At 32.6% G+C, this 25,174-nt stretch overlaps 1 protein-coding gene across 2 annotated transcripts in view; it reads right to left on the reverse strand.

Annotated features, from left to right (window-relative positions):
* The window catches only part of KLHL1 (kelch like family member 1), a 340,600-nt gene that overhangs the window by 69,753 nt on the left and 245,673 nt on the right, over positions 1-25,174 (reverse strand). For both annotated transcript variants that reach the window (XM_008686635.2, XM_008686634.2), the window contains one exon: positions 14,791-15,015. In XM_008686635.2, the coding sequence (XP_008684857.2) occupies positions 14,791-15,015 (225 nt within the window). The remainder of the gene's footprint in view (positions 1-14,790; positions 15,016-25,174) is intronic.

Genomic DNA, 25,174 nt, shown 5'->3' on the forward strand with positions numbered 1-25,174 from the left:
AATGAGATTATAGAGGTCATATTATGTATTCTCCCATATCTCTTATACTGCAGATTAAACATGAAATAGGGCACTTGTTATATTTTAAAATATATTAATAAGATACTGAACATCATTGAAATAATTTGTTTTCTAATAACCTTGTGATTTACTCTCCAAATATTCTATGCTTTCTTTTCACTTTTGTCTTGTTACAAATTTTACTTTGTTGGAGCGCCTGGCTGGCTCAGCTGGAAGTGCATGCAACTCTTTATTTCAGGGCTGTGAGTTCAAGCCCTACGTTAGGTGTAGAGATTACTTTTAAAAACGTTAAAACAGATTTTGCTTTGTTGACTGAAATGTATTTTTTCTTCTTCAATTTGCCTATTAATCCTTTATGGTTAAATTTAGGCATCACCTCTCTTTAGATACCTTTCCTAATTATCCATCCTGACTTAACACAGTATGATCATAGCACTCACTTATGGTACTTACAACATTTTATTTTAATTGTTTGTTAACTTTTCTGGTCTCCCCCATCAGTTATAAGATCCTTGATATAAGAAAATATCTTATTCATCTTTTCATTCTAACATGAGTATTATAATACATAGTGGTATAGTTTTATTGCTAGTTGAAGGATGGAATGATTGAACCAATGAACATTCTTGCACAAACCGTCCTCAGACTTAATTAGACTAAGTCTTCTAACCTTATCTTTAATTTAATACCTCATCTTATTATTAAAAAATGAAGGTGATTCCCGAAATAGATAAAATAGAGATGGATATATTTGATTAAAATGACATACTAAAGAAGATAGCAAAATAAGCAAAGAAATATAAAATAGAGCCAAATATGAGATTGCTACAAAACAGCATGCATATTTGTTACTTCTAGATGACAAACAATTCTATACTTTATAACATTTAACATACAAGGAAAATTCTAGTTAGTTGCATCATTTATGATATTTGGGGGATAAAATCTGACCAGTTGCTCAGGAAGAGAATATTAATACTGTGACTCAGATCAAACAGTTCTATTTCTCAACTTGTCTCATAAAGCGGAAACCGTTGGTATTCAGAATCAGATCTTAGTTTCCAGGGCCAGTGTTCTAGAATATCTGTGGGGCTTTACCATTTTATCAAAGCACAGTATAGTAAAAAGAATTCTGCCTACTCAGTCCACAAATCCTTAACACCACTGCAGAATTCAGTGTTTCGTATTTTTTAGTAAAATACAACGCCCGGTAAAATATAATTCTTGATTAAAAGAAGGGATATCCACAAATCTCAGAGGAATATGTTGAGGACCAGTGAAACATTTTGTGATACAAAATTTTACTTCTGGAAATGAGTAATTTAGTAAAAGATTATTACACAACAAACAGGGCACACATTCTCTGTGGCTGAATAAATAAGTTTTATTTGTAACTACTCTGTTACTAGTGTGTAAAATACTGAATGTAAATATTCCTTCATTCGTCTCTTTTTTACCCAGCATCCAATGGAATTCTTAGCACTAAAAAGTCTTTAATAAATATTTATTTGAACAAGAACATAACTCAGTGGAAAGACCAGGGAATATCTAACCTTAGAATTCAATAGGTAACAGGACCACAGAAGACTAAATATATAATGAGGATTTTGCTGATACTTAAAATTTATAAATCAGTGTATAAAATCCCATTCTGTTGAGAAGAGTCTTTAGTTTGCTGATGTTTCTTTTCCTTTTCATTCTTCCCTTCCTTTTTTTTTTTTTCCCTCTTTGTTGCTAGGATTACTAATGGTGTGTCTATGATATTTCTAAGAGGAACTGATAAAATTAGAGAAGTAGGTATAAAAGTTCTAAAGTATTATTAGAAATTTCACACGTCTGTATTGATACCACATTTGCATAAATAATAAGAAAGGCAACGTTATTATGATTTTCTGTTAGTTAAAGTTTCAAATGTAAATGGAACAGTTATCAGCTCCAAAAACGTGTTTTTATGTCATATCCTGTTCAGAAATTTCACTATTTTATCAATCTGACAAGTACTGAAAATTGTGGGTCTGTGTATATATTTGTTTATATGTGTTTGAGTATGCGTACAAGAGAATACATTATCAAAAGAATTACATATTTTGTTTGCAATCCTAACTTACACCATTAGATATTTTTTCACAATACCATTCCTTGTATCTGGTGCATAAAACTGAGTGGGCAGTACTGAATTTTGTTTCCTTGTAAAATTTGCAAAACTTTGAAGGGAGAATAGTTTTAAAGAAACGTAGGCCCTCCAGTCTTGTGAGAAGTGCTATTTTTTAAGTAAAGGAGATATGAAGACAAACATATACTGAAATAATTTAAGAAACAGAGGTTGAGCTGAAGCAAGTATTCCTTTTATGACAATGAGAACTGACAGCTTAAAATGACATTTTCTAGTTTAATGGGTTGTATCACAAATAAATGCAAGGTTTTATTATGCTCATATTTTCTTCAGTCCACTCATTACTAGTTGTTATAAACATCGTTTCTAAAAGCCAAGGAAAATGCTGATAATAATGTCACTTTAGGTTCTCTTTCTTTATATATACATTCAGGAATTTCATTAATTCAAATACTTAATATTGTTTTGAAAATATTCTTTAGTATTTTAATTTCAACATGACATTCTCCAGGCTGTGAGTGTTTCTAGATGCAGATAAGCAGTTCCCTCCTCCTTCCCCCGCCCGGCCCTCAGTTGGGAGCAGAGCATCCTGGGATTGCTTTAATAACTGCCCTCCGCTCAAGGATAACAAACCAGAAGTGGAGGCAGACTTCTTTGAAGCCACAAGAAGGAGGGCAATCCAGTGACACATCAGGACTGCCCAAATCTTGGCAGGTGGGAACAGTCCTGTGTTTGCTTTTGGCAAAGAGATCATCTCATGGCCTCTTTTTTCCACGAGGCTGAGAATTGTTTGCACGCAGAACCGTTTATCCCCTACCTTTCCTGACAGCGAAGATCTTCGAATCCTAACACTAAAACATTTGTTCTTGAGACACTCCTTTTCCAAGGTCAAGTCTGTGAGAATGGATCTGGAGGTTCACGTCCTTACTGAAGTCAGCAGAACCAATAATGTCTGAAGATGCTTCCCCACCCCCCCGCCCTTCCTTCATACCTGAGTAATAGTTTGACTTAAGTGAGTTGAAAAGCTTTGCCCGTCAGAGGTCTGAAGTATGCTTTCATTATTGTCTAGCATCTAAGATTGATACTGAAAAGCCTGATTCCTGTCTGATTATCCTTCCGTTGTAGTTGACTCGGGTATCTCACTCCTATTTCATTGCTATTCATTCAGTGTTATTCTTGTTAGCTCAGGTTCACTTTTTCCCTCTTTGGCAGTTACTATAATCATCTCTTTGTCCTTGATATTCTGAAGTTTGATGCAGACAGACTGAACTTGCTCTTTCTCATTTTTCTAGTTACTTTCTGGGCTACTCATTTTTGAGGCCATGTGCTGTACTCAGAGAAAACATTTAAACAATTTCTTATTTTTCTCTCCCACTTTCTTGGTACTCTCTTAAAACTACCAGGGGTAAAATATTATACTCTCTTACTGTGGATTTTTATGTCAGCTATTTTCCCATAATTTTAATGTATTTCCTCTCATTGACTTTAAGAGATGACATCAACTTTATTTTTTTCTGTAAGTTTTATTTACATTTAATTTCAGCAAACATTTTAAATTTAAAGAGACACGTCTTATATTTTCTTTTCGCTCTCTCTCTCTCTCTCTTTTTATAACTGTTTGTTTCAAGAGTTAATATCTTATGGTTTCTGTTAGAGGATACCAAATGAATTTGTGCTCTTTTTATGTTTTTGGTTTTTTTTTTTTTTTGAAACAGAACTATATTTGGTTTTTCAGAGAATGTTGCATGTACATATATCTTTACCCTTCTCCTCTCTCCAAAATAGCCTAGGAATCTTGATAGTTTGTATATCTTAAAAATGAGGTAATAAGTTCCTACACCTCTACATGCATATAAGAGTTTCCTGTTAGGAAGACTGGATGGCAGACCACCCTACAATATGGGTAATCCTGCTAGATTACAGAGATTTTTTTTTTTCTCTGTAGTTCTAAACTGTATCATTCCAGTGGCATCAAAATCACTGATCTGCAAATAACAAACAATTCTAGCAGTATTTTCCCTTTTTTCACTCTTAGCACAATTCAAAAGTATATAGATGAATAGTGAAATAGCACAGAATGTATCCATCCATTATCATCTATTATCTATCTATCTATCTATCTATCTATCTATCTATCTATCTATCTATCTATCATCTATCTATCTATCCTCTATCTATCATCTATCCATCACCTACCTGCTTATCTACTTATCTGTTTGTATCTATATCTAAATCTGTATCTATACATCTGTACTTCAAATCTAAAATATTTTGGTTGAATCATTCCTGAAAATCATCCTACAGGAATCTTCACAATTGATCAGTCGTGTTAAACACTCAGACACCAAATTCATATTTTTGTGTTGATATCTTATTTTGTATAGTTAAGGTGATAGGTGAATCTTAATTGATAAAATAAAGTGAAAATATAGTAAATAGAATATATTTATGTATTTTTTACTAATAAATAGAATATATGTATTATCATTTCCTTACATTGGTAACATGTTGTTTTAGAAAGATGATTTTGGAGTCAAAGAGGATTAGACTAAAATCACAAGTCTTTCTTGTAAGATAATGTGACATTAAGAAGTAAATTGATTATGCACAATTTTTTAATCTTTAAAATGGCAAAAAGAATGATTGTATTATAGGGGGGTTGTATTTAATCAGTTAACAAATGAATAGTAGACATTGGCCTTTTTCCCTCATTGCCCCAACATCTGAAGTCCCTTTAATTTTGTGGATATTCACACATATAAATATTCATAGGAAACAGGCCTTGTCTTCCACTATCGATGCCAATCAGTGGAGTTACTTCTTTTTCCTGATTCTGAAAAACTGAACCCTGTACCTATAAACTAAGCTTCACCAATAAGGTGCTCCTAATAGGAACTTTAAAACTAGAATGAACAAAGCAAAGAAGGAAAGTAAGACTTTTGTTTTGTTCTGTTTTTGCATTGGCAAAGGTTGCAGTAACATCTAGTTTCACGGGTGATGTGACTCAGCTACTTCACAGATCTAGAATAGATAGAAGCAGATGCCAGATGGGGCATCCAGTGCATTTCATGGAAACATCTTTGTCTTCACCAGACTTTCACAGGGATGTAATTTTAGTCTTGGATTGATGACCAAGTTTCTCTTGGCTTTAGCCAGGTTCCAAATTTTACCTGAGCATGTGCACAGCCCTGAACATGTACTTGACCTTCAATCAGTTTTCTAAGGTAAGCATTATGTTTCAACAGACTCCTTTTGCTCACTGATCAATCCATTTCTGTTTATGGTACCCATGTAAAAACAGTTCCTACATAATGACATCAGCAGGAATGGTAGACACCTTTGGCTGGTCACACCTTCACATATTTGCATTCCTAGCCCAGGCACCTTTACTCCCAGGTCTCTTTGTCTCAGGTCTTAGGAGAAGGTCTTCTTCAGGCGTCTCTGCCAAAGTCTCCTTATGGGGTAAGAAGAAGAAAACTTGCCTTTGTTGGGGCTCAGTGTGCATGTTGGACATATTCCCTTAACACTTTAATAGGCAGTTTACATCTGCCTTGTGAGCAACTCAACTAAGTTGTGAGACAGACTGCTGAGCGTAAAGGACCACCAGAAGGATAAACTCAAAGATATGCACACCTGGCACATCACAAATGGTCAAACACCAAAGACAGAATCTTGAAAATAGCAAAAGAGTAGCAACTTATAAAATACAGGGGATTCTCATTAAGATTAACAAGACTATCTTCATCAGATACCAAGGAGGCCAGAAGATAGTGGGATGGCATATTCAAAGTGCTAAAAGAAAAAGACTGTTAAGAATTTTATATTCTTAAAAAATAAAGGAGAAATGATATCATAAATCCAGGTTAAAAAATAAACAAACAGGGAATTTGTTTCCAGCAGACCTGTCCTACAGGAAATACTAAAAGGAGTCCTTCAGGCCAAAATGTAGACATTCTTAGACAGTAACAAAAATCCACATGAAGAAGAAAGAGCACTAATAAGGTAAATATTTTTAAAAAGTATAAATGTATTTTTTGTTTACAACTTTATTTTCTCCTGCCTTATTTAAAAGACAACTACACAAAGCAATAATTTTAGAACTGTGTTGATGAATATATAATTATAAACACGTAATTTGTATCACAATAATAATAAATATGTAGAAATTAAACACACTTTTAAATAATCGATGGGTCAAAGAAAATTTAAAAAATTAATAAGAATACTTTGAGAGGAATGAAAACAAAAAAGCAAAACACCAAAACTTATGGAGTGCACCTAAAGCATGGACATATATAGCTGTAAAAAATTAAGAAGGATCTCAAATCAATAACCTACTTTTACCATTAAGAAATAAAAAAAGAAGAGCAAACCAAATGCAAACAGAAAGAAAGGAATATAAACAAAAAATAGAATAAAAGCCAATAAAGTGGAGAATGGTAGAACAATAAAGAAAACCACAAAAATGGCAGTTGGTTCTTTGAAAATATCAATACAATTGACAAATCTTTAGGTAGACTGAACAAGAGAAAAAGAGCCAAGTGTCAAATTACTAAAAGCAGAAATAAAACAGGGAACATTACTTCCTACCTTACAGAAACAAAGTGGATTATAAGAGAATACTAGAAAGAATTGTATGTCAACATTTTAGATAATGTAATGAGATGGACAAATTCCTACAATGTCACCAACTAGAGACTGACTTGAGAAGAAATAGAAAATCTGAACATATCATTAAGAGTAAAGGGATTGATTAGTAATTCAAAAACTTGGTTTTACTGATGAATTCTATTAAATGTTTAAAGAACTAACACTAATCATTCACAAACTATTCCACAAAATAGAAGATAAATGAATACTTCCCAACTCATTTTATGAAGCCAGTATTACCTTGATATTCAAGCCAGACTAAGATATCACAAGAAAACTACAGACCAATATTCTTTATTGGTCTTTATTTATATAGATGAAAAATCTTTCACAAAACACTAGCGAACTAAATACAGAAACACACGGAAAGGATTATAGACTATGACCAAGTGAGATTTTTCTGAAAAAAATAAGGTGGATTAACATCTGAAAATCAATCAATGTAATACACTGTACAATTAGAATAACTGGAAAAAATCACATGGTCATTCTAATAGATGCAGGAAAAGCATTTGACAATATCTTTTATGATAAGACATTCAACTGACTAGGAATATAAGGGACTTTTCTTAACCTGATAAAGAGCATCCATACACACACACACACACAAATAATGGATAACATCATGTTTAATGGTGAATGACTGAAACCTTATCCCCCTAGTCTAAGAACAAGGCGACAATGTCGCCTCTTGTTATTTCTTATCAATATTGTGGTGGAGGTTTCATCTACGGCCAATAGGCAAAAAAGAGAAAAAAGACCATGTGATTTTTAAAAAGGAAATAAAAGCATTTTTCTTTGCAAACAACATGATTATATATTATATATATAATTACATGTATAATACATATATACATATAATATTTTATATATATATATATATATATATATAATCCTAAGAGGTTCATAAGAATACTAATCTAATAAAAATGTTCAGCAAGGTTTCAAGATACATATTCAATATGCAAATATAAGTTGTGTTTATATATACTAGTAATGGAATATCTGAAAATGAACATAGGAAAACAATTGCACTTATAATAACATCAAAAATAATAAACTATTTAGTAATAAATTTAGCAAAAGAAGTATAAGTAGACTTAAATAAACAGAATGATATCCAATGTCCACTGATGGGAAGACTTAGTATTGTTAAAGTGGCAATACTTAGAAACTGATCTACAGATTTAATGCAATCAATATCTGAATCCCTTACCTGAGAAACTGATCCTAAAATTTGTATGGAAATGCAAGAGAATCCAAATAGCAAAAAAAATCTTGAAAAAGAACAACAAAGTCAGAGGTCCCATACTGCCCACTTTCAAAATTTCAATCACTAGAAAATGGCAGCAATAAAGATAGTGTGGCACTGGCATAAGGACAGAAATAGAGATCAATGGAATCAATTTCATATTCCATAAATAAACCCTCACGTTTAAGTTCAATTGATTTTTGACAAGGTTACCAAGACAACTCAATGGGTCTTATGGTAATCCTATTTTTAAATATTTGAGGAACCTCCATCCTGTTTTCCAGAGTGGCTTTACCAGTTTGCATTCCCACCAACAGTGCATGAGGGTTCCTTTTTCTCCACATCCTGGCCAACACCTGTTTTTTCTTGTGTGGTTGATTTTGGCCATTCTGACAGGTGCAAGATGATATCTCATTGTGGTCTGATTTGCATTTCCCTGGTGATGAGTGATGTTGAGCATCTTTTCTGTGTCTGTTTTCTTTGGAGAAATGTCTGTTTATGTCTCCTGTCCATTTTTTAATGGATTATTTTGGTTTTTGATGTTGAGTTGTATGAGTTCTTTATATATTTTGGATATTAACCCCTTATTGGATATATCATTTGAAAATATCTTCTCCCATTTAGTTGGTTGTCTTTTTGTTTTGTTTTGTTGATGGCTTCCTTTAGACAAATACCATATTATTCCATTCATTTGTGGAATTTAAGAGATGAAACAAATGAACAAAGAAAAAAAGAGACAAAAAAAACCCCAGACTCTTACATAGAGAGAACAAATTGGTGGTTGCCTGAGGGGAGATGGCTGAGGGAATGGGGGAAATAGATGAAGGGGATTAAGAGTACACTTATCATGATGAGTACTGAGTAATGTATAGAATTGTTGAATCACTAAATTGTACACCTGAAACTAATATGACACTATATGTTAATTTTACTTGAATTAAAAACATAAATAAATATAAAATTAAATTTAAAAAAAGACAATTCAATGGGAAAGAAAGTTTTTGTTTTATTTTCTTTTTAAAAAATGCTGCTAGGACAATACACAAAAGAATGAAGTTGAACTGCTTCTATACATCATATACAAAAACTAACTAAAAATGAATCATATTCCTATATTTAAGTCCTAAAAATACAATACTTCCAAAAGAAAACACTGGCATATATTTTCATGACCATAGATTAGACAATATTTTCTTGGATATGATAAAGCATTAGAAATAAAAGAAAAAAAATTAAGTTGGACTTCATTAAGTTAATAATTTTTGTGTTTCAAAGGATAATATTAAGACAGAATAGAATGCATAGGGTGGGAGAAAATATCTGAAAATCCTATACGTAACAGAAGACATATTCAGAATAGATAAGGAATGAATAAATTCAACAATAAAAAAAATCCAAACAAAAAAAGGACAAAATATTTGAAAAGAGATTTCTCCAAAGAAATAAATGGCAATTAGCATATAAAAAGATTCTCAAAATTATTCACTAGAGAAATGCATATAAAACCACAGTGAGATACCACTCCATATATACTAGAATAATTGCAATCTAAAAGAAAAGGATAATACATGCTGGCGAGGATGTGGAGAAATTTGCACCCTCATACATTACTGAGGGGATAGAAAATGGTGCAACCATTCTGAAAACCAACTGGTTCCTTTAAAAGTAAAATATAGAGTTGCTATATGACTCAACAATTCCACTCTTATATATAGACCTAACTGAAAACATGTAGTATAGACAAAATCCATACATGAATATTCACAGCAGTTTTATTTTATTCATTATAGTCCAAAAGTGGAAACAATTCAAATGTTCTTCTGTTTCTGATATATATACATAACGTACGTAGTAAATTCTAACAATGAAATATTATTCAGCCATAAAAGAAATGAAGAACTGATACATGCTACAACATGGATGAACCTTGAAACATTATGCAATCCATGTAAAAGAAGCCATAAACAAAAGGCCACAAATTGTATGATTCTATTTATATGAAATGCCCAGAATAGGCAAATCCATAGAGACAGAAAGTAGATTAATTATTGCTAAAGGCTAGGAGGATGGGCAATGAAGAACAAGTGCTATTGGGTAGAGAGTTTCTTTTTACAATAATACAAATATTTTGGAATTTGATAGGGGTGATAGCTGTACAACTGTGAATGTACTCAAAAGCACTCAATTCTATACTTTAAAAGTTAACTTCAGGGGTGCCTGGGTGGTTCAGTCAGTTAAGTGTCTGCCTTCAGCTCAGTTCATGATCCCAGGGGCCTGGGATGGAGCCCCACATCTGGCTCCCTGCTCAGAGGGGAGCCTGCTTCTCCCTCTGCTCCTCCCCCTGCTCTTGCTCCCTCTTCCTCTCTCTCTCTTAAATAAATAAAATCTTTAAAGAAAAATAAAATAAAACTTAACTTTATGGGTTGTGACTTTTACCTCAATTGATAAATAAAGTAAGAAAAAAACAAGTAAAGCAACCCCTACCATATATTTAATATACAACATGGTGCCTAGCATTTAGAAAATCAATAATAAACCATAGCTCTTAATCTTTATCAATTTCTCCTAAAAAGACATAATTGCAAACACTGTATTGTAGTAATGTCTTATTCAGTTTTATATAATATAAAATGTGGTGGAAAAAAGCATGATATCTAGAATTATGTGCTTCAAAGACATAAATGTCAAAATAAAAACTCTTAACATATTGAGAGAACTGTGGTCTTAATTAGTTTAATTCTCTAGGCAGATGCATTGCTCCCTTGACATCCAGACTTAATATGCATATAATTTTTCTATGTTATTTTATTCAGCAGAAGGAGCTTTCTTCATTTATTGAAAGCTATGAAATGTTTTTGGTCATATAATCATCTTTAGCAACCAAAGAACTCATGGGACTTTCTCAAAAAATAATGCAAGTTTTTGTTTTTCCTCTACAAATCAAGGGAGGAAAAAAGCTATATAGGTCAAAAATGTCTTGAATTTTTATTTTATATATACTTTTAAAATTTTACTTTAGCCTGTAACTTCTAGTCACTTGAAAGTATAAGATGGGATTACATAGTCAAATTTGTAATTTCACTGTGTACCACACAATAGGTACTGATTAACTATATAGCAAATAAAATGGGACATTCGAATTTCTGAACAAATAAAAAACTAGTACAGAAGGCTGTTGATTTATACTCAGACCCAATCCTGGGGATTGCCTGAAAGTGAGAGTCATGTGTGTTTTTGAAAAACAGACATGAGGACTATAAAAAATAATTAGAAAAACGGAAGTCAGTTGTGACTTACTAGTGAGACAAAAATTCATGGCACTTCACTGGGGGAATATCTTGGAGGAAACTTTGATCTGTATGTGCTCTTTTGATGTAGCCAAAGAAGAGCTACTGCATCTTACACACTGCTTGGCAGTGAAAGAGCAGCACCCATGAAGAGCTTGCCTTAATTGGCTGGATAATGTCAGGATGTCATCAGAGCCCAGCTTAGAGGAGGAACTATTAGCAGCTCTTGCTGGTTCAGAATTTTCTCTTCCTATCCAAGCTCCAATCCTATAGTTAGGGCATCACAGATGAAGAAAGGCTCAAGGACATGTGTGTGCAAATGAAAGTAATAGATGCATCCCAGGGGATTATGTGTTAGGAATTATAGCAGATAGGTTGAGCAGTCAGCTTGCAGGATCAGGGCTTCATACCCTGGCATAATTTCTCTCCCCACTCGTGAATATTTTGGGAGGACACAAAGAATGGTATATGCCTTAACTTCCATTCAATTAGCTAAAGTATCTGATATATTCATATGACTAAAAAATTACAGTTGAAAAATATATTTAAAATTACATGTTTTAGTAATTACAACTACTGTTAAATAGAATTAGAAGATAAGGAGAAAGAAAAAGAGGAAGAAAAAAATAGATATGAGGAAGAAGAAGAGGACAAAGAGGAGGAGAAACAGAAGGAGGAGAAAAGGACGACTAGCAGGAGAAAGAGAAGAGTAAGAGGAGAGCGAGCTGAAAGAAGAAAGATGATCACATATAAATAAAAAAGAATTAATTAAAGAGGCAGATAGAAATTTGAAATAGGCAATAATAAATAGCCTCACACAGATAAGGAGGGATATTAAGACCATGGAGAAAAAAGCAATTATAGTGAATTACCAAGTAGGAATAATGAGTATGTAAAAAACAAAATTAATTAAGATCAAGACATCAATATATGGGAGAAATACCATGATGCACACAGATTAAGAACAATTTGGAGCACTAGATAGTAAAATTAACCATCAGGAAGGGACAAAGGGAAACATATAAAATTAAACTTGAGAGATACGATAGATTAAATAAGAAATATAAACATCAATGTAATGGTAGTCCTTGAAGAAAGAAGGTAAATCAAAGATTGATGTATCATATTGAAGGAACAAGATTCTTAGGCCAAGGAGATTTATTGCATTTGAGTATGACACAGAATGATGAACTTCCTGAGAGTCAGCTGATGATAAGGAATGTGATTGATCATAAAGGAAACACTCAGCTTCATCAGAGAACACACATATGTCTTGTGTTACTATCAATCTGGCTTCAACTGATTGGACTTTAGATTGGCATCCAGGTTGAAGGCAGTTTTCTGTGTACTGGGCTTTGCTAGCAATCTATGAAGCACATTGAGATGAGAATTGTGTCCAGACATGATGCCTATCTACTAACTCAACAAGGTCAGATCTTGAAGAGTTTTGTAGTAGAGAATTTTTTAAGAACGGACAGGAAGCAATAACCAGTTGGGAGTAAAACAGAGAGGAAACCAGTGGCATGAGATATGGAGGAGAGATGATCCACTTGGTAACAGAAGTGAAGTAGAACAAAAAACACAAAGCAAGAGAGACCACGGTATGAAAATACTGACTACAGTTGCTTTCGGGTCACTAAAACTTGTGAGAAATGCTGCACTACATTTCAGATATCTGTGATACTTATTAGCTCATATAATTTGCTATGCAGCCTTACTTCCACATGGACCTTTACAATAAGCTCCTTAGCAAATATGAAAAACTAAAAAACATATCCAAGGTTACCATTTTGCCCAGCCTTGGTGCAGAAAAGACTAGAACCTGTGTGATAGTATTTTGAGGCAAACCATCACCTTGTGCACTTCAAACACTTAACACCACGTAAGATGTATTCTTGGTGAAATATTTTGAAGTATGTTCTCTTGGTATGCAAATAACCTAAATAATTGAACTTCAGCATACCTTGATAGAAAAGAATTGTCTAAAACAAAAAGGGAGAAGATATTAAATTCCAAAAATTCCAATCCAGAGTGCTTATTCTCTGTATTTCACTCAAACAGAAATAGGTAATTAGATAGCTAGATAATAAAAACAATACATACAACTTTCACATAGATATAAAAGCAAAAATCCTCCAATATATTTGAAAAAAATAATATAAGAAACCTTTTATACTCATGAATATTACCTGGGAAGAATCATGCTGTTCATGTTTTCCATATTATAATTGGGTTCCACGTGATTTAAATAAATTATATAGTTTTAAAGCACAGAAGTTTAGAGCTTGAAAAGGTCTCACACACTTATTACTATTCCTTAATTTAATAATGACTCATGTGAAGAAAAGGGAGGTAAACCAGAAGGTCAGAAAGGTAATTTGCTTTAGTTCGGAGATATTTTACTTATTTTTTTTTAAAGTTTTGCTTAGATAGATGATAGAGTAGACAAGAATGGGAAATGCAGTGCTGAAGACCTCAAAGTTGAACTATCATTAATATGTGTTTCTTAAATGATCTATAATTTTGCTTGCCTATGAATGTCTGAATCAGTGAATTTGCAATTAAACCTTGATATTGCTCTAATGTGTATATACTAAATATATGAAAGGCACTTAGTTGACTACCTGACATATTTCAGGTCTTCAAAAAAAGTAATTTGCACTTCTCTTTATAATCCCCATGATACAAAATACAAACTCAGAAACTGGTAGCCATTATTACATTCCTCTTTTTCAAATATTTGTATAGGACTTTAAAATTTACACAGTGATTTCATATTCACTATCATCATTAGATTTTTATCTACTTAGTAACTTTGAATTGGTGGCAAATCAGGAAACTGAGGGCTCAAAGTTTAAGTGCTGCCCTCAAGTCATGTCAATGTGGTAGCTTCGAGACTCACACCCAGATCTTCTGAATCCCAATATAGTTCTCCCCATCTCTAGGTTACTCGATAGTAGAAATCAGTTGAATCCTATATTATTGACCCCTGGTGCCAAATGAGATGTTACTCTTTCTCTAAACCTTTCCCGATAGCATTTTCAATTAATTACATGCAAAAGTATGGTTAGGCTTGTCTATCCAGCAATGTGGGAGTGAGCCACCTCAATTTTAAGTTTTTCTTTATGCACATTAACTATTTCTTCCTCTGGGCTGCATTACTCTTGCCTCTCCATGATAGTTACACTTTTTTTTTTCATATTTAACTTTATATAGTGTATGAATGTCAGGTTGTGAAAACTTTGAGGATAGCCTGAGGTTTACTTATTTTGGTATCTTTAACATCTTTCTCAACAGTTTAATGCACATTGATCAACACAGGAAAATGTCAAGAACTTAAAAATGCTCCAAAGAAGCCCAAAATTTACCTAAAGTTAATGCTAATTGATGACAGTATTACTATATTTTAACATACATTTTAACTATCAATAAATGTTCTAAAAATAATATCAATAAAGAGATCTTACCTAGACCATGTCTATGTGTTGACATTGGTGGTAAGACAGTCCAAGTCTTGGTTTTGGGATTGTAACATTCAACAGTGTTCAATGTCTTTAAGCCATCTCGACCTCCAATTACAAAGAGTTTGTCATCAATAACAGCCACACCAAATTGCAATCTCCTGCCGTTCATCATCCCTGCCTGGATCCACAAATTTGTTCTGAGGTCATATTTCTCTATGGTTGTAGCTCCTGATAAAACATAAATCAAATAGTTACCATTTACTACTAATCCAACATATAACCTGCCCAAGGCAATGTACAAATTAAGATGTGAGAACACTCCTGTCACATTTATTTTTCTTAAAGAAAATGTGGTAGAAAACCAAAGGGAGTAGTAATTTAACTACATTATTTTCTCTTGGCAGACACTAATGATCACAATAGACACACATCTATAATTTGTTTGAATTACAAAATGGTATCATGCTAAACTATTGATTCTGTCAGTAGATTTTACAACTTCTTTCTATCACTGTTTGCCATAAAAAAATAACATAATACTAGTATAATTTCTATATAATTCCTGTATAATTTCTGGAAGTGAAGATAAATGAATTTAATAAATCCTTTACCATGTTTCTTTTTAAATATTTTATGCCTTAAAATAACAAAACATTTTATTTTTAAAGATTTTATTTATTTATTTGAGAGAGAGAGAGAGAGAGAGAGAACATGCACAAGCAGGGGGAGGGGAAAAGGGAGAAAGAGAAGCAGGCTCCCTACTGAAAACAGAAGCCCTATGTGTGGCTCTATCCCAGGACCCTGAGATCACGACCTGTGCCGATCCCAGGACCCCAAGATCATGAGCTGAGCCGAAGGCAGATGCTTAACCAACTGAGCCACACAGGTGCCCCAAAATATCAAAACATTTTAAAAGTCAATTTGAAGTTACGTAAACAAATATCAGCTATGCTTTTTAAAATCTTCTTTTTGCATCTGGGGAATAGTTTAATATAATTTAGATATATAAAATGATTTTCTATCCTTATCAATCATGTTATAATCTCTAAATAAAATAGCTTATCTTTCCTAAAAGCTTTTTATACATCAATTTGAGAAATGCAATAAATCTGATAACAATATAGAAATTGAAAGAAGAAATAAGTTAAATGGCTGATTACATATGTTTTCATAGATTCACTTACACATTTCAATTAAAAATGTCTGCCTTGAACAAGTTCACAAATGTTTATATGACAAGATACAGCTAACAAACACTAATCCTGCTTTTCAGTGTTGGATCTTAATGTTCAGACTCACATTCACCAACGTTTTATCTTCAATGATTCGATATCCCTACAAGGGGAGTTAACATTCTTGTGTACTTTTACTTACTCACTAAACATCTATTTTACTTGTAACATAATAAAAGTTTGCAAACTAGGGAAAGCATTCATCAGAGAACTCTTTTACTATTTAGAAAGTAACCAGCACTGAACTAAACAAATACAAACAACTGGGTAGGAGAAGTTTTGCTAATTAAAGTAAAAATGATACAATATATGCTCCAGTTTTATTCAAAGGTAACAAAGAAGTAATAATATAGATACTAGTTAGATGCATTAAATCTTTTTTTATGTTATTAAAAATGTGAGCTAATTTCCATATAACTAAACATGCAGTATTATAAAATTATTATTATTATTGGAATAAAAATAAATTGTAACATTCATAAAAGTCATTTATACTATTTAGTAACATAAGAAAAATTATTTAAACAAGTGTGCTTATTTTACGCTTAAGTATATTTACTATATTTTATATTTAATGTTTTATTCAATGATGAACAAATAAAAATTCCAAGGTGAACTAATTTGTCAAATAATTTCAAGGTCATCTGAATTCTCAAAGCTTAATAGACTGGGATTTCATGAATGCCTAACTAAAAAATAAGTTATATGGAAGTACCTCTCTCTTATGACTAATCCCTGACAAATGATAGTAGAAGAAATAGTGTGACGAGTCCTAATGAACCCAATTCCATAAGACCCATATTTTGCAGGTATAGGTAGACAAAGAAGTATGTATTTGTACAACTGTACTTTTCATAATGTCATAAACCTTGGTCAAAATCTTTGCAGAGAATTTGAGGTCCAGTCATCCTTCTAAGAGGAAATAGTTGGAAATGTGTGAAATTAATGGCTTCTGAGCAACCAAAAGTGTTGTTATTCAAAGGGGAAAGTGAATATTTGATCTGAGTTTCAAAGTCTTATCCAAACAAGCTAGATATAACTTAAATCCCAAGATATGGCAGGATTTTTTACTTTTACGGTGTTTTTCCTCTGAGTCTTCAAAGGCGACCTACTCATTTTATCCTAAAGTTGTTACATCAGAAATGAAGTAAGTACATCCTTGTCTTCATTTTTCAAATTAGACTCTTTTAATTTCCTAGGGTTGCTATGAAAAATCACCACAAACTTAGTAACTTACAAAAATACACATTTATTATCTTACAGCCCTGGAGGTCAGATTTTCAAAATAGGTCTTACTATGCTAAAATCAAGGTGTTGACAGGGGCCTTAGGGAAGAAGTGAATTTCTTGCCTTTCCTGGTCTTCCACAGGTCATCCATATTCCTATGACCTTTTCTTCCATCTTCAAAGCCAGCAACATTGCATCTCTGATATTGATTCTTATGATTACACTGGGCTCACCCACATAATAATCTGAGTTAATGTAGAATATTCCTATTTAACTTAGAATAGTCTGCTTAAAGTCAGCTAATTAGCAACCTTAATTCCCTTCACAACCTTAACACCTCCCACACACACACACAGTTTGTTATATGAGCTAGCACATTCATAGATTCTGGGCATTAGAATGTAGACATCTTTGGGGAGCCATTATTCTGCCTGTCCCAGAAGACAAGGCCTACTGTCACTCTATTGTTTAACTTTGCATAGTTATAGAAAGTTTAGTAATACAAAACAAAGAAAGATTTCTTGATTTGTAGAGTGTACTTATAGTAGCCGATCTAATTGGTTATTTTCTTATTCAGTCAGCATGCAATGTGAATGTTTTACTTAGTTTTTAATGATTGCAAAGCTAATAATATGCTTCCTCTTTTTCTAAGGAAAGCTATTAATAATAATGTTCTTGGGGTGTCTGGGTGGTGCAGTTGGTTAAACATCTGACTCTTGGTTTCAGCTCAGGTCATGATCTTGGGGTCTTAAGATGGAGGCCCACAGGGGCTCTGTGCTCAGCATGGAGTCTGCTTAGGACTCTCCCTCTCCTTCAGTTTCTCCCCCCACCCAATAAATAAATAAATCTTAAAAAAAAAAAAAGAAAATTTCTCACCAGTATACTTCATTAGCTATCTGTATAAACTTTTCAATTCTGTTATTATAACTTTTGTAATTTATCAATTTGTTCATGAATTCTGTTGGTTTTCTTTGCTTATTAGGGTTGCCTGAGTCAAAGGAAGAACAAAGCCATTCTCTCTGAGAAACATTACCCTATGTTGTTCCTTACAGTTAAGCAATATTTGTCATTACACAAATTAAAAACAGAATATGAGTAAGAGTGGACTGTTGTGATGAAGTCATAAATTTGAGAGAGATTAAAAAGGAAAATTTATTTTAGCATATAGTTACTTTGGAGTTATTTTGTTCATGAAACTATCACTAGTTATCTCAGATGCCTGCATGACTTTAAAATTGTGTGACTGCAGACACAATAGAGTCCTGACAACTTTGATAAACTGGACAGCATCCACTCTGAGATTCCAAACCATAAATCTTAGCAACCAAATTAAAATAATGTTTAGGCCCATTAAAATAGGTATAATGAGCACATCTGGCTATGGAGGCCTATTAGGACTGGTTAGATCCCTATTGCTTTGTATTTTAAATTCTAGACTACTATGTTAAAGCACTTCGAAGGTTGCATTATCTCTTGTAGGGAATTTTGCTATTATTCTGTGACCTATAACTTTGTATAGTAACAATATTATTTTATAAAATACGCAGTATAACTCAATAGCATCTAAAGCAATTTGTAAAATTTCCAAATTTAACGAAGTTACGTAATTCAAAGATAAACCTCATTCTTGGCATATAGAATAATGTGAAATAAAATGGCAGGTACTACATTTATGGTATTAGACTACATATATTTCTGTATATTTTTAGATACTTTGTAATTTATTTATCATATACTACATACTAGGTAAGGGCAAGATGCCTAGCATTAAATAATATAAGGTTTTGAGGTTGCTTTATTTGAAGTAACTCCTGAAATATCATTTTCTGTAAAACGTAGTCATAACATCAAGGGAAATCATGACACATATATTATTTAGTATTACTTAACATATTATGAATGCATTATTGAAATATGGTTGTTAAATGAATAGTGAGTAAAGGGTTTTGAGTAGACTTAAAAATACGATATTACTCTTAATAGATAATATTTAGTGAGTATTTCCTATGATTTACGTGTATTCATACATCTAATTTTTACTAAAAACTGATGACATAGGTATTATTATTATGCCAAGTTTATAGAAAAGAAGATGAATCAGCAAAAGCTGTAGTAACTTGCCCAGTATCTCTCTGTGGATCCACAATATTAACCTGGCTCTAGAACCCACACTGATAAACACATCTCTTTACCACTTAGTCTGGTTAGAGAACAAGTTAATTGCACTTCAAACATGTGGTAGGCAGAGTTTTATAAATGCTCCTTCCTGAGATTTAATGACCTATGTCTCAGAATCTGTGAATGTGGTAAGAAATCACTCCATTGGATTGTTATGCTGTCTGTCACAGTTCAGCTTAATATAGGAAGATAACCTGATCACATGAACCCTTGAAAATGGAGAGATTTCTCTGGATAGTTGCAGAAGGGGAAGTCAGAGAGACTTGACACATGAACAGGACTCAACCTGCTGGCTTTAAGATGGAAGGGGCCACATGAGAAGGAATACAGGTGGCCTCTAGGAGCCAAGAGTGTTCCTCACCTGACAGCCAGCAAGGAAGCAGTCCCCCAGTTCTACCACAGGGAACAAATTCTGTCAGCAGTGAGTGAGCTTGGAGTGTGGCCTCCAGCTCCGGATGAGAGCACGATCTAGCCAACACTTTGATTTCAGCCTTTTGAAAAGATCTTGAACAGAGAATCAAGACATGCCATCCTAGACTTCTGGCCTACAGAACTATGAGCTAAAAGATGACAGTTGTTTTAAACCACTGTTTGTGGTAATTTGTTACAGTAGCAATAAAGTATACTTTGTTTTAATTTGCATTTAAAAAATTTATCAAGTATTTCTTTTCCAAGTTGAATAAACATAACATTGTATTAGATAGAATGCAAATACAAAAGTATTTTCCTCATGACAAAACAAACAGCAGGCTTCGGTCTCAAAATATCAAACTGAGAAAACGTGCTGAAGATATTATCTGGGTCTCTTTAGAGTTGTTCATTATATAGCCATATGTGATTAAATTGGGAAAAACAGGAATTAATATTTGTGCATTCCACTTTGGCATGACTGATAGCAGGACTTACTCCAATATCTATAATTCAAATATCTTGAACACAGCACAGAATAAAATGATAATAGTTTTCTGAACTGACAAAATAATGTCACCAGAAAGCTCCTAGAAAGAAGATAAAGCTCCTTTATTCAGCTCAACAGAAAGGCCCGCAAGTCTTCTCACAAAACCTTTGTATTACAATTTTAATGCCACATTAGTAAGCTCAGTTACCTGACTCAAAAGACTTTACAACCAGCAAATAAGAGTGAGCCGAAGCAACTGAAGCAGCAATAGCTGACAGTGAGGGAGTAACCAGAATAAAAATATGTTCTTTTAACTGAAATAGAACACTCATTCCCAGCTATTAAACAAACATTTTATAATGCCGGAAGACTTTGACACCAACACTGATCCACAAACACTGATGGTGATCTTGATGCCATCAAATCATTAGGAAAAGGTTAAATTATGTTAGATGGATTCTCTTTAAGGAAGCCGTAAATATGGGAAAGCATAATGGAAAAATTTAAAAGCAAAGATTTTTTTTTAGGATACTTCAAATATAAGACTTCAAGCTTTAAAGAAAACAGCATTATAAAGAATGACTTATTTCTTGAATTTTTCATGGAGTAAGCTTTTCATTGACTTTCATGTGTCTAGATACTTATGAAAAATATAGCTTTGGGATAACATTCTTATACATATAAAAGATATCACTACAGGGAAAATATTTTTCAAAGACAAAAAAGTCATTACTTTTTAGGTAATTTGTTATGTTTTATAAGGATGGCATTGTAAACATTTCATAATCATCATAATAATTTCATATGTGCCAAATAAACACCCACAAAATTCCTCATTTGTCCCTACCATAAATATAAGCCTTTTGTAAGTGGTAATAGACTGATACATAGCTATGTATAGAGATATAAATGTAATACATCATTAAGCTTAATGCTGGATTTTGAGGTAGATATATAAATTTCAATAATCTAGCATTATATTTAATTTAAACTAATTTCACTCAGTTCAGGAATGCCAAAGGATGCCAACTTCTTTACTCATAGCCAAAAGAAACAAAAGTGTGGAAAATAATTTTAATTATTTGTATTTTATGTAATAATTCACCTTAATAACTAAAAATTATTACTATTAAAATCTTAGAAAAAAATAAAGATTTCTAGAAGTTGGCAAATCAGATAAGCAAAATGCAAAAAAACAAAAATCAGTGTAATTTCTTTAGAAAAAATTAAATTCACCTAGATTGTGTAAAGAACCTATTTAAAATAGCACCACTAAAAGTGAGTTATCTAAAATTCAGCAAGATAGGTGCCAGTTCTAGATAAAGAAAAATATTAAAACTTTATTGAAAGATGTCAATTAGAATGGATGGAAAGAATCATCCTAATTTAAACAAGATGACTTGTTTGCAGAAATGTGAATTATTATTTTATGTAATCACAATTAATATGATATTTGTACAAGGTGTTTATGAAATTTTGCTTGTATTACTCTGTAAATTCAAATGTAAATATAAAATACATTTTTTAAAGATTTTATTTATTTACTCATGAGAGAGAGAGAGAGAAGAAGGCAGAGGGAGAAGCAGGCTCCCTGTGGAGCAGGGAGCCCGATGCAGGACTCGATCCCAGGACCCTGGGATCATGACCTGAGCTGAAAGCAGGCACTTAACCAACTGAGCCTCCCAGGCACCCTAAAAAATGCATTTTTAAAAGCCAGACAATTTCTAGTACAAAGGAGTCCTGAGGGAAAAATGCGCTACCAGATTTTAAAAGGGATTATATAACTATAGAGATTTTTTTTCAAGTGCTTTATGACGAAGGAAAATAACTGTATTCATGAATCTGAAATGAAAGCCAGAAATGACCCTAATACACTTGGAAATAACCCTAATATACTTGATATTTATAATATAATAAAAGCATTGTCTACATCTGTGGAAAACATTTTATTATTTAAAAAAAAATTTTTAAGATAACTAGTTATCCTTTAGAGAAAAATAAATAAACTTGGATTCCTGCCTTACTCTTCATACTGGAATACACTTGAGATGAACCTGTGATTAAAGCCCAGCACACATAGCCACAGAACCCACTAAATGGTTCTTTTCTCAAGACTCCACACACATTAACAGAGACAGGGAGAATTTAAGTAAATTGCCCTGGGTTACACTTTACTAAAACCTTAAATGTCCCAGAAGATAAAAAAGCAGGTGATGAGCACTGGGTGTTATATACAACTAATGAATTGTTGAACACTACATCAAAAACTAATGATGTACTATATGTTGGCTAACTGAACATAATAAAAAAAATTTTTTTTTAAAACCAGGTGATTTATTTTTACCTCTAAGTGGACTTAAGATCAAAGGTCCATGAGGTAAAACCCTAAGACCCAGAAGTTAAAAAGTAAATATTAATATATACATATGTATATATATATATATATATATGATTACCAATCATCTAAATATAAAATACAGTTACATCAAAAACACACAAAAAAGAAACAAACACTGGGTGTTATACACAAGTAATGAATCATGGAACTTTACATCAAAAACTAGGGATGTACTGTATGGTGACTAACATAATATAATAAAAAATATTATTATTAAAAAAGAAACAAAAAAGACTGAGAACATTAACAACAAAAACTTTTTATAAATCTAGCAAAGGGTGAATTTCCTTGGTAAATAAAAAGGCTTTAGAGATCAAGAAATAAATTAGAAACATTAAAATAGTAATACGATAATGATATTAGCAGGCAATTAATAGGAAAGCAATATGACTAACATGTAAATGTCAGAAAAGTTACTTAAGCTTTCTAATGAATAACCTTATTAGATTTATAGCAGATTTATACAATGAATAATTTTGATGTTGACATCAAAACCAGCTGGTTGACATTAAATTGATGCAAATTTTGGGGGTAAGGGGTAGAGTGTGTGAGTGTGTGTGTGTGTGTGTGTGTGTGTGTGTGTGTATAGTAAAATATACAGTAAATTTAGGAAGTGTGAGTTGAATTTTTTATTTGTAACTTCCTATTTTAAATATTTTATCATAAATACGTCTTAGTTCTATAATTGAAATACTAATTTCTTTTTAAAAGTAGCTTTTGGTGTTGCTAATGATGACATAGGAAAGAGACTTAAAAAGATAATCCAAAATTGTAGTTATTATTTCTATCACTGTTACCTAGCTATCCTTTTTATAGCAAAAGAACATATATATTAAAGCACTATTGAAAGTATAGTTTTTCACTTTCTTAATAAATACTCATTAAACATAAACTCATGTACTTAACATTTTCAAATTGAATATTTTCACAACTAACACTTGCCAAAATGAACCAAATCCTTGCTATTTAGATTGTTATTAAAATGCCCTATGTCATAATTAATACTCTCCATATCATATCTATTAGAATTTTTCTAACCTTTGTTGAAAATGTGGGCACCAGTGAATGAAAGAAAAAATGAATATCATGACAATTGGATTCTAGTTCTATTACCGACTATATAACAAAAATACCAATCATTGAAATGCCTTTTCATAAGTATAGTAAAAGAACATGAGGTCTTATTGATCTCCACCTAAACTATATACTCTTGGGAAATAAATTTTTCCCTTTTTCATAAATGAGTACCCACTTTACAAAGATGTATTACTTGAAGGCTCTCTGTGATCTCCTGATATCTGCTCATTTAAAGTAAAGCCTTACATTAGTACCACATTGAAAGTGTAGCAACTTCTACTTATCTTTAAATCTCTTACTTCTCAAAATAAATAAATGAATGAATCTCTTACTTCTCGTTCTCTGTAAATCTCTATCATAGAAGTAACTTAAAGTAGCCCTGAGAAGTCCTCCAGGGAAGAGCCACACTTTGGAGAATTAAGATCTGGTTTGTATGAAACACATGCACAAACACACACAGACTTATTCCCCTTGGATCTGCAAAAGGAGACTACATGTAGAAAACAGGTGTATTTATTATCATTTTCTGTATATTCACAGGGAGGTTGATCAAAAAGAATGTACTGAGTGCCCCAGAATTTATGATTATGGCAGGCATTTTATCATAATACGCTAATTTATTATCCAATTCACATTCATAGAAAGATCTACAGAATGTACAGTGATGTGGCCCAAATCCTCTGACTACTGAAAGAAGAAATAAAGTTATTATTAGACTAAACTGTGAAGAATTTGACTTATAATTTTAATCCTGATTCATCCTCGGAAGAGATACCAAAACAGTTACAACCAAGATAGTCACTAAGCTTTGTTCCTTTCTAATAAAGTATGAGGCTATGAAAGGAGACTTCACTAATAAGTGATTCACTTTTCACCGGAAAGAACCTTCTTTCACTCTTCAATAAAGAACATGGTTTCCACAGACTCTTAATTATAGAGAACAAACTGACGGTCACTAGAGGGGAGGTGGCATGAGGGAATGGGTTAAATAGGTTATGGGCATTAAGAAGTGCACTTGTGGTGGTGGGCACAGTGTTGAATCACTATATTGTACAGATGAAACTGATATAACACTGTATGTTAACTAACTGGAATTAAAATAAAAACTTAAAAACAAAAACAAAAACAAAAACATTGACTTCCAGGGCTGAATGTCCCTTGTCTGGAGGCTCCTTGAGAATGATATAAACAACCAGAATTTAACCTAACACATAAGCATCTTTGAATCTACAGATTGTTAAGGAAGCTGATGCCTTGATTTGACTTTGTTCTTCCCCCAAGACCCTTAAGAAGTATGGTTCTCCCCTAAAATACCTGTTAGCAGCCCACTAAGTAGATTCCCGTGCCAGAAGACACTTCTTTGTGTCTGAAAAGCAC

The sequence above is a fragment of the Ursus maritimus genome, unplaced genomic scaffold, assembly GCF_017311325.1.
Source record: "Ursus maritimus isolate PB19 unplaced genomic scaffold, ASM1731132v1 scaffold_10, whole genome shotgun sequence".
In the NCBI taxonomy this organism is placed as follows: domain Eukaryota; kingdom Metazoa; phylum Chordata; class Mammalia; order Carnivora; family Ursidae; genus Ursus; species Ursus maritimus.